The sequence below is a fragment of the Macaca nemestrina genome, chromosome 8 (assembly GCF_043159975.1).
Source record: "Macaca nemestrina isolate mMacNem1 chromosome 8, mMacNem.hap1, whole genome shotgun sequence".
NCBI classification, from domain to species: domain Eukaryota; kingdom Metazoa; phylum Chordata; class Mammalia; order Primates; family Cercopithecidae; genus Macaca; species Macaca nemestrina.
In genome coordinates, this window is record NC_092132.1 from 56824394 (window position 1) to 56843390 (window position 18997).

Genomic DNA, 18997 nt, shown 5'->3' on the forward strand with positions numbered 1-18997 from the left:
ATAAATCAAACTTGATTGATATAGAAAGATATTTTTGCTAAATGAAAAAGTATGTCTTAAAAGAGACATGATGACATTTTTGGTGATAATGGCATATTTATTTAAAGTATGTATAAATAAAATATCTTTTATACAGTATGGGTTTTGAAAATGTATTCTTCATTTTTAATGAAATATATGGGGAAATACGTGAAATATATTTTATAAAGTGAATGTACACACAATAAAAAACTGTACATTCATGCAAATAGCAAAAAGTATAGAACCCTTATTTCTGTGTGGTAAAATTAGCTTACAGTTTTTCTAAAATTTTTAACAAATATTACTATCTTGCAGCAGTAAAAAAAATACTATAATTTAAAATATATACATATATATAGAAAATCTACTGGAGAGAATCTGCATCTGCAGTCTTTAATAATATACGAGAAAGCATCTCTGAAGATCTTGACACACTCCTAATCATCAGACTCATATCTAGGCAGTTGTGATTGCCATGGTGATTTCAAAGCACTTGTTCTGATTCAGAAATGTGAAAATATGAAAACTACTGACTGAACTAAACATGGCTTGAAATATCAAATGTAATGCTTCTGCCTGTGCTTCTGCCCAGGTAGATTTTAGTAGTGCCAACCAATTCAAAGCAATGAACACATCTTTGTCTTCTGAAAGAATAACATTCATAGATTTAAAAGTAAAATGAGGTGGCTTTCTAGTGCTTTTCAAACTTTTCCCCTCTAACAGCAGAACACTGTATCCCAAATAATTCTTATATGGAGTATAAAACATACAAGAAGTATCTAAATGTGTACAATGAATCAGAACAGAATTGCTTTAAGGGTCAAAGGATGTGGGATACTAGCTGTGAGCTTTCCCCTCAGTCCTCTTTCCTCTCTTCCTGGCAGTTGCCCATCGGGCATCTCCCTAGAACCTACACACTCTGAAGAATTATGTTTGACATTGTTGATTTACAACATGGTTAAGCAAAAAATATGGAACTACGTTTACATTTCTGCAGCAATACATAAACAAATATTATACAGAATCATCCCTTAATGGTAGCAAATTCACTATATAAATGTAAATAATATATTATTATATATGATAGTAAGGAAAATAATGAATACACTCATGCTCAAATATTAGTGTGGAAAAGAATTATATGTATTTCTTATTGAAAATGAAGATTGCTGGAACCAGCCCTCAAAGATTTCAATTTCAAAGTATTCTAATAAAATTGGACCATAAATTGAGGAATATTCACAGAAAGTTTTGCAAAACACAGCTACCTCTGCCTCACGTGCAGACCCTTTTAAGTGTCTAAATCACTAGACTAAAATGGTAAATTTTTCACCTGTTCCAAGAGAAGCTTTTTATAACATGGCTCTCTTCAGTTGGTTACTGAAGAAGTATAGGTGAAACTAGGGGAAACCTAAGGAAAGGAGAAGAGAATACATGCTTCAAATACTAATCAGTGAAATAAAAACAATTAATGTATAATTTTTATATACAATGTTATGAATCAAGTAGATGAACATTCAGTAAAAAAAAAAAAATAGTACTTTTGAGATAGGGCATAGAAGAACTCAATGGTAGTGTGGAATATATTGTCATTAAAATAAGTCAGAATACAAAGCACAAACCCATCTAACTTAAAATCCAACCTGAACTAGCATGGATAAATTTCTATTAAATATCATTGGACAGAAATGGTGCCCTGTTGTGGTACTTAAGCTTAAGAGTAAACAGTTTCGGACTTTGATATAACAGATTTAACTCTACCATGTTTAAGAGATTTTTGTGATAATAAAAATATTGATTAGACTGGGTAATCAAAATTCACATATAAAATTGAAGAAACACTTATAGAAGCAATGTATTTATGACAAACCCATAGCGAATATCATACTGAATGGGCAAAAGCTGGAAGCATTCCCTTTGTAAACCGGCACAAGGCAAGAATGCGCTTCCTCACCACTCCTATTAAACACAGTATTGGAAGTTCTGGCCAGGGTAATCAGGCAAGAGAAAGAAATGAAAGGTATTCAAATAAAAAGAAAGGAAGTCAAATTGTCTCTGCAGATGAAGTTATTGTATATTTAGAAATCCTCATTGTCTCAGCCCCAAAACGCCTTAAGCTGTTAAGCAACTTCAGTAAAGTCTCAGGATACAAAATCCACATGCAAAAATCACGAGCTTTCCTATACATCAACAATAGACAAGCAGAGAGCCAAATCATGAATGAACTCTCATTCACAATTGCTAGGAATACAACTTACAAGGGACATGAAGGAGCTCTTCAAGGAGAACTACAAAACACTGCTCAAGAAAATAAGACAGGACATAAACAAATGGAAAAAAATTCCATGCTCATGGATACGAAGAATCAATAGCATGAAAATGGCAAAACTGCCCAAAATTATCTATAAATTCAATGCTATTCCCATCAAACTACCATTGACTTTCTTTGCAGAATTAGAAAAACTACTTTCAATTTCATATGGAACCAAAAAGAGCCCAAATAGCCAAGACAATCCTAAGCAAAAAGAACAAAGCTAGAGGTATCATGCTACCTGACTTCAAACCATCCTACAAGCTTACAGTAACTAAAACAGCAAAGTACTGGTACAAAAACAGATATATAGACCAATGGAACAGAACAGAGAGCTCAGAAATAATACCACACATCTACAACCATCTGATCTCCGGCAAACCTGGCAGAAACAAACAATGGGGAAAAGATTCCCTATTTAATAAATGGTGTTGGGAAAATTGGCTAGCCATATGCAGAAAATTGAAACTGGACCCCTTCCTTACACCTTATACAAAAATTTACTCAAGATGGATTAAAGACTTAATGTAAAACCCAAAATGATAAAAACCCAAGAAGAAAAGCTAGGCAATATCATTCAGGACAGAGGCATGGGCAAAGACTTCATGACTAAAACACCAAAAGCAATGCCAACAAAAGCCAAATTGACAATTGGATCTAATTAAACTAAAGAGCTCTGCACAGCAAAGGAAACTATCATCATAGTGAACAGGCAACCTAGAGAACGGGAGAAAATTTTTGCAATCTACTCATCTGACAAAGGTCTAATATCCAGAATCTATAAGGAACTTAAACAAATTTGCAAGAAAAAAACAAATAACCCCATCAAAAAGTGGGTGAAAGATATGAACATACAGTTCTCAAAAGAAGACATTTATGTGGCCAACAAACATGTGAAAACAAGCTCACTATCACTGGTCATTAGAGAAATGCAAATCAAAAACCACAATGAGATAGCATCTCATGCCAGTTAGAATGGCGATTATTAAAAAGTCAGATGCTGGCAAGGCTGTGGAGGAATAGGAATGCTTTCACGCTGTTGGTGGGAGTGTAAATTAGTTCAATCATTGTGGAAGACAGTGTGGTGATTCCTCAAGGATCTAGAACCAGAAATAAATAACATTTGACCCAGCAATCCCATTATGATTATAAGTCATTCTACTATAAAGACACATGTACACATATATTTATTGCAGCACTATTTACAATAGTAAAGAGTTGGAACCAACCCAAATGCCCATCAATGATAGACTGGATAAAGAAAATGTGGCACATACACACCATGGAATTATGCAGCCATAAAAAAGAATGAGCTCATGTCCTTTCCAGGGGCATGGATGAAGCTGGGAGCCATCATTCTCGGCAAATTAATACAGGAACAGAAAACCAAACACCGCATGCTCTCACTCATAAGTGGGAGTTGAACAATGAGAACACAAGGACACAGGGAGGAGAACATCACACACTGGGGCCTGTTGGGGGCTAGAGGGCAAGAGAAGGGACAGCAATAGGACAAATACCTAATGCATGTGGGGCTTAAAACCTAGATGATGCGTTGATAGGTGCAGCAAACCACCAAGACACATGTATACCTATGTAACAAACCTGCACGTTCTGCACATGTATCCCAGAACTTAAAATAAAATTAAAAATTAAAGAAGAAATGTAGATGAACACATACATAAGAAGTGGAATTGAGCACTTGACAAAGCTTTTCAACTTTCAAATTAGAATGTATATTGTATATATACACACATAAGAATGTATACACACATGTAAATATATGTATATAATACACACACACAGAAACAGATACAAACACAAGCATTTTGCCATGGGTGTGGGAAAATAGTACTTTTTAAAGTCTTCAACTGGATATGAAAATTGACCCTATTTTTACAAATAAGAATGGCACAACATGTTTTAATACCTTACATGTGTGCATAAAATTAGGTTAAGGAAACGATCAAATTAGCTCAAGGACATGTTTTTAGTACATGCCATTTTTGCTGTTTATCTTCAGTGCTCTCCTGCATTTTAATTTTTGTGATCACAACAGATTAAAACCCACATGACTGTAGGGAGAAACTGAGGTCAGTTAAATAAACGGTTTCACTTACACTTCACGTCCTGATAGTAATCATGCAAGGTATTAATCTTTCTATTCCTACCACTTCCTCATAGTCAGAGTCTTCAAGGACATGAGGACCAATAGTTAAAGTAGAACAGTGGGCAGCACACTTTTTAGTAAATGGTCTAACTTTTTAGTAAATAGTAAACCTCTTTACCTTTGCAGGTCAGAAGGTCCCTGTGGCAGCTACTCAATACAGGCAGTGTGGTGAAAAAGCAGCCATAGGCAATATGAAAATAAATAAGTATGGCTGTGTTCCAATAACACTTTGTTTATGGACTCTGGAATTTGAATATCATATGATTTTCTTTCTTATTATTTTATTGGTTTTTATTATTTATTTATTTATTTTTAAATTTATCTTTTATTTCATTAGGTTTCTGTGAAATAGGTGGTGTTTGGTTACATGGATACAGTTCTTTAATGGTGATTTCTGAGATTTTGGTGCATGCATCATCCAAGCAGTGTACACTGTGCCCAATGTGTAGTCTTTTGTTCCTCACCTCCCTCCCACCCGTTCACCCAAGTACCCAAAGTCCATTATATCATTCTTATGTCTTTGCGTCCTCATAGCTTAGCTCCTGATTATGAATGAGAATATACGATGTTTGGTTTTCCATTTCTGAGTTACTTCACTTAGAATAATCGTCTCATTTTCTTATTTCATGAAATATTATTGTTCTTTGTGTTTCTTTCAGTCCTCTAAAAATTTAAGAATTTTTCTTAACTCAATAGTCCTACAAAAACAGAAAGTAGGCTGGGACTGGCCCACAGCTATAGCTGTGGATCCCTATTGAAGATTAAGCTATCTCTTGATCATAATGGTGCCAATCAGTAAGGATGGCTGTCAAGGCCTGATGCTTAGTCCCTGTAAGAATAGCCATGTGTCAATTCCCAGAGGTATGAAAGTGGGAATCCATATTTTTGCTTCATTTTTTTACTTTGTGAATAAATAAATCTCATGACTTCTGATCACAACTTGAAAATTTGAAAAAAATAACTTATTCAGGACAATAAGAAACAAAAATTTTCCTATTTTGTATAAGCAAAATAGATGAGTACACATACATCAGTAAGTCAAGCAAAGATGACTCATAATTGCAATGAGTTCTACTCTCTCATTGCAACTATGCAAACTATTATTTGAAAATAATACACAGATCCTGGCATACTTTCTCTAAGAACAATGGTAACACCTGCTAATTGCATCTATTTCCATGAGAAGAAAACCATACTTTCAGGTTGGTTACTAGGTAGTCTCAGTTTCCATACAGGAAATATTCTCAGTAGTTTGCAGCATCTGAAGATGTTCATTATGGACTTTTTCATAATAGCTAAAGATTGAAAATATTCTAAATTTTTAAAACTAAACAATTGAAATAACCAAGTATTAAAAATAGAATTGAACAAGGTACTTAAGTCATTATAAAATTATACTTTTCATGTTTAAAAACACTGTCTTCTGGTTACAGTAATATGGCAGATTAATATTAGGTTGCTGTAAAAGTAATTGTGGTTCTTGCCATTACTTGCAGAAAATAATTGCAGCAAAAACTGCAATTACTTTTGCACCAAGCATATAAAACCTGAAAACTATCCCCTAGGTGCAACTAATAATCCCAGAAGAAGTACATCTTTTTTCAATTGTTTAGGGATACAATCAAGTACACAAGAAAAAACAATCTGTGCTCCGATAGTAAAGAAAGTATTGAAAAGCAGAGTAATTAATATGAGAACTGGAAGGGGATTTATTTTATTTATTTTTATTTTTAATTTTATTTTTGAAATGGAGTTTCACTCTGTTGCCCAGGCTGGAGTGCAGTGGGCAATCTCAGCTCACTGCAACCTCCGTCTCCTGGGTTCAAGTGATTCTCCTGCCTCAGCCTCCCAAGTAGCTGGGACTACAGGCGCCTGCCACCACATCTGGCTAATTTTTTGAATTTTTAGTAGAGATGGGGTTTCATCATGTTGGCCAGGCTGGTCTCAAACTCCTGACCTCAGGTGATCAGCCTGCCTTGGCATCCCGAAGTGCTGGGATTACAGGCGTGATCCACTGTTCCCGGCCTGGAAAGGGATTTATTGATCTTGGCACCTAAGGACTTGGGTGTTAACCCTAAGTAGAGGAATAAGAAAAGAAAGAAAGAAATAACCACATATTTTAAAATCACTTAGGTTGTTTTTGAGTTTTTTGATTTTCTTTAACAGTGATGAAAATTAAAATTTTCCACAATAAGAGTCATTCTGCCATACTGTATGCATTCCAACAGTACTCTAGTAATTCTAACTCCATTAACAGTACTCTAGCAATTCTAAAGTATTTTCAATCCCTCTTCTGCACTTTGCACTGTATTCATTGCCTTGGCATTGTGTTTAAAATAACCAAAATATTCTCCCTCTTCAACTCTGTAAAGTCTGTTTATATAGCACCAGCTCAGTGGTGTCTATTATTGCTGCTTTAAAAAAAAAAATGTTTGCAATGTGAAGTTCACAGTTTTTATAAAGATTCTCATCTTTGACTCACAATCTTTCAAGCTAATTCAGAAATATTCCACAAACTTTTCAGAAGTGTCCTAAACAATATTAGGGAGAAGTTTATTAAACTTTCACAGCACTGAGTACTGATTTATTCTTTAGTATTGAATATCTCCCAAACATCTACTCTAAGGAGTTCTATGAAAGGCTTGTCATTTGCCTTGGCATGTTTTCTTTTTGTTTTTTTGGTTTTTGTTTTTTGTTTTGAGGCAGAGTCTCACTCTGCTGCCCAGACTGGAGTGCAGTGGCGTGATCTCAGCTCACTGCAACCTGCATCTCCTGGGTTCAAGCGATTCTCCTGCCTCAGCCTCCTGAGTAGCTGGGATTACAGGCATGTGCCACCATAGGCGGCTAATTTTTGTGTTTTCAGTAGTGACAGGGTTTCACCATTTTGGCCAGGCTGGTCTCAAACTCCTGACCTCAGGTGATCCATCCGCCTGGGCCTCCCAAAGTGCTGGGATTACAGGCATGAACCGCCACACAGGCCTGCATGTTTTTTTTTTTAAGCAAAATACGTACTAGGATTGACCTGACTTGCAAAAATGGACTAATTAATGATTAATTTGGAAATGTTCACAAAATATTAAATACCTGATAATTATCAAGATGAAAAGGACCTAATAGCCTCAAATTATCAGTCATGATTTGTCCTCATAAAACTCCAATAATCATAGGCTTTCACAAAGTTTTTCTTCATTATTGCCAAAAACTAGAGCACAAAATTATAGAGCAATTCTAACCAGATAAAGAATGTTTTCCTCCATTCAAAGTAGATTCTATTAAAGATAAAGAAATAAATGTGTGTTTTGCTAATATTTTTTCTAAATGAAATATCATGTATCATTAGACAATCAGCCCAATGATAACTGACTAAAATTTCCTGATCAGAAAATATTCAGAATGTTGTATTGGTTGAAATTTAAATATGTAGTAGATGGAAAATACAAATTATTTATATAAAAATTGTTTCTATTTACATCTTTGGTCTTTTGTTAGTTTGAATAGGATGATGATTATGTATGCTGAATTGCCTGGAGTTCATAATAGTCTGGTTAAAAATATTGATTGATTTACCAATGGCAGTGTCATCTATCACAAATACTTCCTGCCGTTTCTAAGTCCTCCTCTCTATTTCAAGTCAGGTCCACAGGACTTCTTCACTTTCTCATCTCATATTCAGTTATAGTTTCTAACTTCACACCCATCCCAGAGTCTCTCCAACTCTAGCAAAAATTTTCTGACAAGATTGATGATAAATGCCTACTTTCTGAGTCCAATCAATATTACTTTATGATCTCTATATTAATTGATTTCCCTGTAGCATTTGATACTTTTGAGTCTTTGTCATTCATTACAGACAGTCTCTGACATAGGATGGTATAACAAGACTTTTCAACTTTATTATGGTAAGAAAGTGATACATATTCAGTAGAAACTGTACTTTGAGTACCATACTACCATTCTGTTTTTCACTTTCAGTACAGTCTACAGTAAATTAGATGAAATAATCAACACTTAAATATAAAATAGGCATTGTATTAGATGATTTTGCCCAACTGTAGATTGATGTAAATCTGAGCATGTTTAACATAGACTAGGCTAAGTGATGATGTTCAGCAGTTTAGGTGTATTAAATGCATCTCCAACTTATAATATTTTCAAGTTATGTTGAGTTAATCAGGATGTAGCCCCATCATAAGTCGAGGAGCATCTGCACTTACTTCTCCCTTATTTAGAAACCATGTCTATATTTTTCTCCTGTTTCCAGGCCCCTTGTCTTGGTGTTCATGGAGGATGTCTCCCCTTCCACTAGCTTATTAGGTGTTGTCACCTCCTCAGAATCTCTTTTTGGCCTTCTTCTTTTATCTCTGTGCATATTGTCCCTGGAAAACATTCATCTATTGTTATGATTTCAAATGTCAACTACATGCCAACAACTTGCAAATCTCTATCTATCTTCAGCTTACTTCCAGGTACCAGAATCCTAATGCTTTACAATACTCAGGGTAGAGATAAAAGAAAACTTTTAATTATCAACTAGGATAATTCAAAAATACATATTCATAATGATGAGAAATCAGTAGTTACCAGCTTCCAAAAATATTAAAGTATATATTATATATGAGGAGCTAGAAAGAAAAATTGCTGCAATTTGTAAGGGATACTTATGAGGTTACAAATTTTTAATTTTCTTCTTTAAGATTTTCAGCAATTTTCTAAATTTCCTACAAGGAACATTGATATTACAAAGGCTTGCTTAATATTAGTTTTGTTTACTGAATAAAATGTAGTGTTAATTTAACAGCATAAAACTCACAAAGCTTTAAAGAAATATAATTAGGATTGAGAATCCTGTATGATCACCATTCTTATAAAATACTTTAGCAGCCAAAAAAGGAGTTGCAATTTGTAGGTCTGTTGTTTTCTATTCCAAGTGTTTATTTTCTCTGTGTGTATCTTCTATCAGCAGATACCATCATTTTGAACCATATGTTTTTGTCACAATGTTTACATAACCTATCTGCTCTACTGGTGACTAACCATGTAGCCTTGACATATTTCTTAGTCATTTTTGACTCAGTTTCCTCATTTGCAAAATGGAGCTAGTAATATCACCTACCTCATAGGGTTGCAGTGAACATTAGATGAAATATTTGCTGCACATGTAATTCATAGCATTATTATTACTATTATTATATCTTAAGCAGATACATTAATTAAATTTTGATCTACTATCATATATATGTGTATATATATATCTATTCAATCTACCATTTATATTTTTATTTTTTATCTAAAAATTGAGCATCACAGTTCTATAATCATCATCAATACAGTAATATTGATATTTTACCATTTTTTCATTCAATAAATACATTAATACATAGCTAATCACTATCACGTGCACTTTGTTGAGTAAATATTCCAACTCATTTCATTTTTCACATAAAATGATGACGATTTTATCTGCTTCCCCAATAACACTTAATAAACATGCGCCATACCGACATTGAAGAAAAAAACTACAACTCCATTTTTAAATATAAAAAGTCAACATTGTTTTTAAATTTAGAAAAGTCAGCAGGGTGATGCTATGGTTGAAATAGAAGGTAAGAGATTCAACATGTGTTCATGTAAAAAGTAAAACAAATTTAAACAGCGCATTGTATGTCTCAATTACTTTATTGATGACCTTGTTGAAAAGTTTTTTTTTTTAATTGTACTTTAAGCTCTAGGGTACATGTGCACAACGTGCAGGTTTGTTACATAGGTATACACGTGTCATGTTGGTTTACTGCACCCATTAACTCGTCATTTACATTAGGTATTTCTCCTAATGCTATCCTTCCCCCGCCCCCCACCCCACGACAGGCCCCCATGTGTGATGTTCCCTGCCCTGTGTCCAAGTGTTCTCATTGTTCAATTCCCACCTATGAGTGAGAACATGTGATGTTTGGTTTTCTGTCCTTACGATAGTTTGCTGAGAATAATGGTTTCCAGCTTCATCCATGTCTCTACAAAGGAAATGAACTCATTCTTTTTTATGGCTGCATAGTATTCCATGGTGTATATATGCCACATTTTCTTAATCCAGTCTATCATTGATGGACATTTGGGTTGGTTCCAAGTCTTTGCTATTGTGAATAGTGCTGCAATAAACATACATGTGCATGTCTTTATAGCAGCATGATTTATAATCCTTTGGGTATATACCCAGTAATGGGATCACTGGGTCAAATGGTATTTCAAGTTCTAGATCCTTGAGGAATCACCACACTATCTTCCACAATGGTTGAACTAGTTTACACTCCCACCAACAGTGTAAAAGTGTTCCTATTTCTCCACATCCTCTCCAGCATCTGTTGTTACCTGACTTTTTAATGATCAGCATTCTAACTGGTGTGAGATGGTATCTCATTGTGGTTTTGATTTGCATTTCTCTGATGACCAGTGATGAGCATTTTTTCATGTGTCTGTTGGCTGTATCAATGTCTTCTTTTGAGAAATGTCTTTTCATATCCTTTGCCCACTTTTTGATGGGGTTGTTTGTTTTTTTCTTGTAAATTTGTTTAAGTTCTTTGTAGATTCTGGATATTAGCCCTTTGTCAGATGGGTAGATTGCAAAAATTTTCTCCTATTCTGTAGGTTGCCTGTTCACTCTGACAGTAGTTTCTTTTGCTGTGCAGAAGTTCTTTAGGTTAATTAGATCCCATTTGTCTATTTTGGCTTTTGTTGGCATTGTTTTTAGTGGTTTAGTCATGAAGTCCTTGCCCATGCCTATGTCCTGAATGGTATTACCTAGGTTTTCTTCTAGGGTTTTTACGGTTTTAGGTCTAACATTTAAGTCTTTAATCCATCTTGAATTAATTTTTGTATAAGGTGTAAGGAAGGGAGCATTCCTGTAAACCAATAGTAGACAGACAGTCAAATCATGAGTGAACTCCCATTCACAATTGCTACAAAGAGAATAAAATATCTATGAATCCATCTTACAAGGGATGTGAAGGAACTCTTCAAGGAGAACTACAAACCACTGCTCAACTACATGAAAGAGGACACAAACAAGTGGAAGAACATTCCATGCTCATGGATAGGAAGAATCAATATCATGAAAAATGGTCATACTTCCCAAGGTAATTTATAGATTCAATGCCATCCCCCTCAAGCTACCAATGACTTTCTTCACAGAATTGGAAAAAGAAAAACTACTTTAAAGTTCATATGGAACCAAAAAAGAGCCCACATTGCCAAGACACTCCTAAGCAAAAAGAACAAAGCTGGAGGCATCACGCTACCTGTCTGCAAACTATACTGCAAGGCTACAATAACCAAAACAGCATGGTACTGGTGCCAAAACAGAGAGATAGACCAATGGAATAGAAAAGAGGCCTCAGAAATAACACCACACATTTACAACCATCTGATCTTTGACAAACCTGACAAAAACAAGAAATGGGGAAAAGATTCCCTATTTATTAAATGGTGTTGAGAAAACTGGCTAGCCATACATAGATAGCTGAAAATATCTTCAATATAATTAAGAAAGTGAAAATGTGACCAGGTGACCAAAGTTCTTTAATGGGGAAGTGTAAACAATTATAAGAAGAAATAAATTTTCAAAGCTTATTTATTGAAAACAAGGAGGGACTTAGAAGAGGACACATTGTGAGCAGTTTTATGAGAATGCAGAATATGCGTGTGTGTCTGTGTGTGTGTGAGAGAGAGACAGAAAGCAGGAGAATGTATGTTAGTGAAAGTAACAGATAACAGTTTTATGAGAATGCAGTATACACGTGTGTGTACATGTGTGTGTGTACGTGTGTGTGTGAGGGACACAGCAGGTGAATGTGTGTGTGTGAAAGTAACAGATGTATTGTGTGTAAAAGTTTTTATGGAAGAGACTTGAGTCTCTTCCCCTTAGGAGGGAAAGCATCTTCTGAGGAGGACATGTTTACTGATATTGCAGTGATAGGGTATAAATTGAAGTTTCAAAGTCCCAGAGGGTCAGAATAGTATCCAACCAATAGACAGTGTATACTTTGATACTTTAAAGAAGGAAGGGGTGGCTGGGCATGGTGGCTCACACCTATAATCCCAGCACTTTGGGAGACCGAGGTGGGTGGATCATGAAGTCAGGAGATCGAGACCATCTTGGCTAACACAGTGAAACTCTGTATCTACTAAAAATACAAAAAAATTAGCCAGGTGTGGTGGCGGGTGCCTGTAGTCCCAGCTACTCGGGTGGCTGAGGCAGGAGAATGATGTGAACCCGGGAGCTTGCAGTGAGCCAAGATTGTGCCACTGTACTCCAGCCTGGGCAACAGAGCAAGACTCAGTCTCAAAAAACAAAAACAAAAACAAAAAAAGGAAGGGGTAAGAAAAGTTGAAAATGTAGATATGTTGATATGAATAGCTGGGCGCTGGGATGAACAAGAAATTAATAAAATTCCTGACTAATGGCTCTCTGAAAAAGAAAGTAAAGCCACTATTGATCCTCGAGTAGATGTTCATTGCAATGGTCAACAAAACTTTTGTAAATGATTTTTTAGTAAATTAGAAAAAAAATCTTTGAACATGACATGTAGACAAATTTCTGAATAGCACTGGATGTCTACCTGGAGCTCGAGACCACACATTTGAAATTGTGTAAACTGGCATATTGATGCAATTTCCTTACTAGAGCTATCTGGCATAATGCAGAAGTTGGGGAAGAGGAAAAGGTAGTTAGTTATAAAGGTGGATGCAGTGCAAGGAGCAACTCGGTGCCCTGTAAAATTGAACTGAGGTGGTAACAATAGAGATGACAAGAGTTGGGATAAATTCAAAACAAATATATTTTGAACTAGAGCAGACTGTGGAAAGGGGTGTTTTCTGGCTATGACTGAGTGGATGGTAGAACCACTTACTGAATTGAAGAAGACAGGAGCTATAATGTGCCCAGGGGCAAAATATCAAGAGTTCTATTTCAGACTTAATATAAGGAAACTTATGACTATGGTTCAGAAAATGCATGGGAGGAAGGCAAAATTGAAATCTTTGCAGAGGTTGTAAAATAGGACTGAAAAGTATGAATTGTGTGTTAAGGCAGGGCAGAGGCAATGAAAAGGAAAGATGAATGACTTTGAGAATATTTAAGAAGTAAATATGACAGAATTTGGTTGTTTATTGGATAAGGTATTTTTAAAAGTGAAAGAACTCAGAATTTCAAGCTTGACAAAACGTGTATTATATATTGAGTTAAGAACCAGAAAAATTAGACATAAGTAGCAGATAATAGTCGGCTAGTCTCACCAGTGTTGGTATGTCTAGGGCTCTTTCCTCAGCTCACTCATTCTTGCAACTCTGTATTCTCTATCTGGAGTCAATTATCTAGTCATAAGTTTTTTCCAGATAGTAATTTTTTAGAATTATGTTACTACATGTTTAAGAACTAAAATAATACACACTCATTGAATATGTCTCCTGTACCTAATTTTAATAACTTGGTATGTATCCTTCAATAATTTTCTATATGTTTCCATATAAACTGACATAATCATAAATGTGTGATTATACTAACACTATATTGTAAAAGTTTCTTTGCAGATAATATGTTTCCTAATAATCATATGTGGCTACCGCTCCTATTCCAATAAATTAAAGGTTTATTTTTTAATCAACCAATACTTATAGATCACTTAATGTGTGCCAAACACAGTCCTATGCACGAGAAGTAGCACTCAGAATATATCACTGGACTTAATTTGCTAATATTTCAATCTTTTACCTAACTTAATATGTACTTTTCTTATTACAATAAATAAGATTTTATATCAATTAACATAACATAACCAATCATTTTTGTCTTTTCTACAGTCTACATTGTTTTAAAATGTTGAAATATATAGTTTAAGGCCTTTTCATATCTCAGTAAAATATCATATGGCTTCAGTGTATTTAAAATAATATACCTTTTAATCACTTTCTGATTTCTTCTGTGGTTCTTAGATTATTCAAGTTTTTATTCATTTCTGGGATCAATTTAATTGCTTATATTTTGCTGGGAAAAATCTGTATTCTCATACTTATTGGCACATGATGTTACAAAAGTTTTATACTCAAACATCATTTTGACAGCTATAATTGGTTTATATCTTTTAATATTTAAAGTGGTGATCTTCAGGTTTTTAGTACATTTATCTCTTTGTCTTTCTATTTCATACTTTATACCTTCCAGTTGCCTTTTCTTTATTTTTACTATTCATTTTCTAGCTTCATAATTTGAATACTTAATTTAGGATTTTTTTTTTAACTTTTATTTTAAGTTCGGGAGTACACGTGCAGGTTTGTTACACAGGTAAATTTGTGGCACAGGGTTTTTTTTGTACAGATCGCTTCATCATCCAAGTATTAAGCCTAGTACCCATAAGTTATTTTTCCTGATTCTCTCCTTCTTCCCACCTTCCACCCTCTGATAGGCCCCAGTGTGTGTTGTTGCCTGCTATGTGTCAATGTGTTCTCCTAATTTAGCTCCCACTTATAAGTGAGAACATGGGTATTTGGTTTTCTGTTCCTGCATTAGTTTGCCTAGGATAATGGCCTTCAGCTCCATTCATGTCCCTGCAAAAGACATGATCTCAGTTTTTTTAGGATTAAATAGTAAATTTATTTTTTAATTTTAACAAATATATGCCATTAGTATGTTCTTAAGTTTTGGGTCACATTGGCAACATTGTCTTTAATTTGTTTTGAAATTATTTTCAGGAATCTTAAGGTTATAGTTCCCTTAAAAAATATATTTGCTATGTTTTACCCCCTTGAAGACGGTAAACAGGACAAAAAGGCATGGATATAAGCATTAGCTAGTGATCACCATTAGCTAGTGACTCTAAACAGTCACTAAGGCTTGAATTCTCTCTTTTCCATATACCTAACTGGCAGAAGTCCCAAAGGTTTCCCTGATCATACTAATAACTTTATAAAAAGTTGATCACTATTCATTAAAAATTAGATATTTGTAATGAAAATATAAATGAAGTCTAAACCAAAACTCTTAACCAGACTAACTTCAATGTTATGAATTACAAAATCTTCTTGACTGATTACTCTATTGAAAGGATCTTATGTGCTTTTAGAGAAAGATTAAATCCCCCTATAAGAGTTGATACATTTTAGTCAAAGACTAGAACACAACTTACATAATAGATGATTGGACTTGACAGTTAACAACTTAGTTATTTACACTGTACAATGGAACAAACAAAAATCTTAATATTTCTGCATTTATAGCTGTATTTGACCATTCAGGAATATGTTGGCCTTTATATTTACAGAAATTTCTTAGTTTAAGCCTAAAATATGTATATTTCCTATATGCAACTTTTAAAGATAATGTTTCTATTAGGAGGGTATAAAAAGCTGAAAAAAGAACTCCAAAATTTTTATCCTTCATTTTTCAAAGAAATTGAAGATCTTAAGTATAATTACAAGGAAGAAGTGAAGAACAATATTCTCTTAGAAGAGAAGGTTAAAAAAAGAAGAAGAAGAAGAAAAAAAAAACAGCTTTCAGAACAGTTGGGAGTTGAATTAACTAGCCCTGTTGCTGCTTCTGAAGAGTTTGAAGATGAAGAAGAAAGTCCTGTTAATTTCCCCACTTACTAAATGTCACCTATAAACTTCGTTTCATTTAAATATTTATTAACTTTATATGTTAAAATCCACCTGGAAATAAGCAATTCTCTGAGGTGTAGTGTTTCCTTCTCACTACCTTGTACCTTTACACTTAAACTGGAATTCTTAATAAATGAAATTATACAAAATTTTCAACTCACTATAAAAGTACATATTTGAAGACTTATAATAAGTTATGGCCATCAAATAGGCAATGAGCTCTGGTGAATTTCTCTACATTCATAATGTTTTAAGTTTTGTAAAGAGTATGAAGGTAAATTCAGCAATTCTAATATTTAAAATTGGAATTTATATATACTTATTTATACATATGTTAAGATCCTCAAATCCTAACTATGATATATATAAATACAGATGTAGATATACACACATATAGGTTATGAAGTTGAGCCATATGTTTTGTTAAATATCTAGCAAAATCAAATTGAGCTTAAACTATTTAATTTTGAAAATTAGTGACATTAAATTCTTGGTCTAATTGTTGTCTTTAAATTACCATTCAATTATAGTGGAGTGAATCCAGCCTTTGTACAAGCTTAGGAGCTTACTGTTACTTATGTTTTTATGGCTAGAGATTAAAATTAATTTGCTGGTTTTTAATAAAATTTTAAATAGGTATTTGAAACTGGAAAATTCATTTCTTCACAAATGGTAGAAGACAAATTGATGTTTCACAATGAACAGGAACTTGTGATATTCTTAAACATGGTAGCATATTCGAGATTAAAATATAATGATAATAAACTAATTTTATTTGTATTTTATACATCAAATATTATATCTTTGAGTCTAGCAAATTTCTGATTATCTACTTTTGAAAAATGATTAGACAAACACTTAATATCAAAGGCAGAGTCACATTTGTTCAGGTTCATGTTGATAATAACTACTCTTGAATTCATGTAAGTATCTTGAATTGATCAGCATAAGCCAAGATGATGATGATGGACCCTGTTTTTTGTTTTTTTTTTTATAGCTGTTCTTGTCCTGACATGTTACACATTTGTTTATTTTCTATCTTCCCCATTAGAATGTGAGCTTCATGAAGGCAGACACCTTGTTTTGTTGACTGTTTATGTCCAGCACCTTTATTAAACAGCCATCACTGCAATGCCATACTATTCCTTCAATTTTACCCACTTTGCAACCTTCAAACCAGGACAAGAGATTATTGTGCTTCAATGAAGGTAGATTTCTTATTTGAAATGCTCCATGAGGTAGAAGAAGATGTAATGGATGTTTCTTGCTCCCTAACCCATATGGGTTTCCATTGATATTTCTTCCTATGAGCTCCAGTGTTTGTTCTAAGAGATCTGATAGTGGCACTGCAGTAATTTCCAAAAGTCCAGAATCATCAGCATGATGTTTTAGTACCAGGGCAATTTCAAATTCATAATTAACTACAGAGGAATGCCAGCAATACTGTTTGTTGTTTTTCTCTACTGGTACCCAATCAGGAATGTATCTGTTTTCATTAGGCACTGGGGTCCCATTTATTTGTTCTATTTCTTTTGCTCTGGTATCCAGCAAGGTTTGGAGTCCAGAGCCAGTTTGAAGTCCTCTTCAATGTTCAAATATATATATATATATATATATATATATATATATATATATATATATATATATATATATATATTTATTTTGGGTTTTCATTTGAATGTAGAAAATTTTGAAATCTTTTTTCAACTTGTTTGTTGTGCTTTCTATCTAGTAGAGTCCAAAGCTATGGCTGATCTGATGTTCCCTTTTGGCAGAAGGCTCCTCTTTCACCTCCGTCACAAACATACTGCATTTTCCGCTGCACAGAGCTCAAGCCTTCATGATGAGCCCAACAAGCAGTGCGAGCGGAGGGTGTGCTTTCGAACAGCCCCTGGTCCAGGAGGGGAGAAGCCCTGGAGCAGTCACCAGCGGGCACTGGCCACTCACTCTCCATGCCCAGCAGCCGCGGCTGCTGATCTCATTCTTTTTTATGGCTGCATAGTATTCCATGGTGTGTATGTACTACATTTTCTTTATCTAATCTATCATTGATGGGCATTTAGGTTGATTCCAAGTATTTGCTATTGTGAATAGTGCTGCAATGAACATACATGTTCATGTGTCTTTACAATAAAGTGATTTATATTCCTTTGGGTATATACCCAGCAATGGTATGGGTATATACCCAAAGGAATTGCTGGGTATACACCCAAAGGAATATAAATCACTCTATTATATTATAATTGGTATTTCTGTCTTTAGGACTTTGAAAAATCACCACACTGTCTTCCACAATGGTTGAAATAATTTACAATCTCACCAACAGAGTAAAAGTGTTCCTTTTTCTCCACAGCCTCAGAAGCATGTGTTATTTTTTGACTTATTAGTAATAACCATTCTGACTGGTGTGAGATGGTATCTCATTGTGGTTTTGATTTGCATTTCTCTAATGATCAGTGATGTTGAGCTTTTCTTCATATGATTGTTGGCCACATGTATGTCTTCTTTGAGAAATGTCTGTTCATGTCCTTTGCCCACTTTTTAATAGGGATATTTGCTTTTTTCTTCTTGTAAATTTGTTTAAGTTCCTTACAGATGCTGGATATTAGGTCTTGTCAGAGGCATAGATTTCAAATATTTTCTCCCATTCTGTAGGTTGTCTGTTTACTCTTGATAGTTTCCTTTGCTGTGAAGAAGCTCTCTAGTTTAATTAGACACCATTTGTCAATTTTTGTTTTTGTTGCATATGCTTTTGGAGTCTTCATCATGAAATCCTTTCCCATGTCTATGTCTTGGAAGGTATTACCTAGATTGTCTACCAGGGTTTTCATAGTTTTGGGTTTTACATTTAA

General features: G+C 34.3%; 1 protein-coding gene and 1 pseudogene across 1 annotated transcript in view; both read right to left on the reverse strand.

Annotated features, from left to right (window-relative positions):
- Window positions 1–18997, reverse strand: part of LOC112429404 (uncharacterized) — a 235185-nt gene that overhangs the window by 41140 nt on the left and 175048 nt on the right. Inside the window, exon 5 of the mRNA XM_071067417.1 lies at window positions 1355–1432. Within this exon, the coding sequence (XP_070923518.1) occupies window positions 1399–1432 (34 nt within the window). The 3' untranslated portion in view covers window positions 1355–1398. The remainder of the gene's footprint in view (window positions 1–1354; window positions 1433–18997) is intronic.
- LOC105497358 (RNA ligase 1-like) lies at window positions 16928–18099 on the reverse strand (annotated as a pseudogene).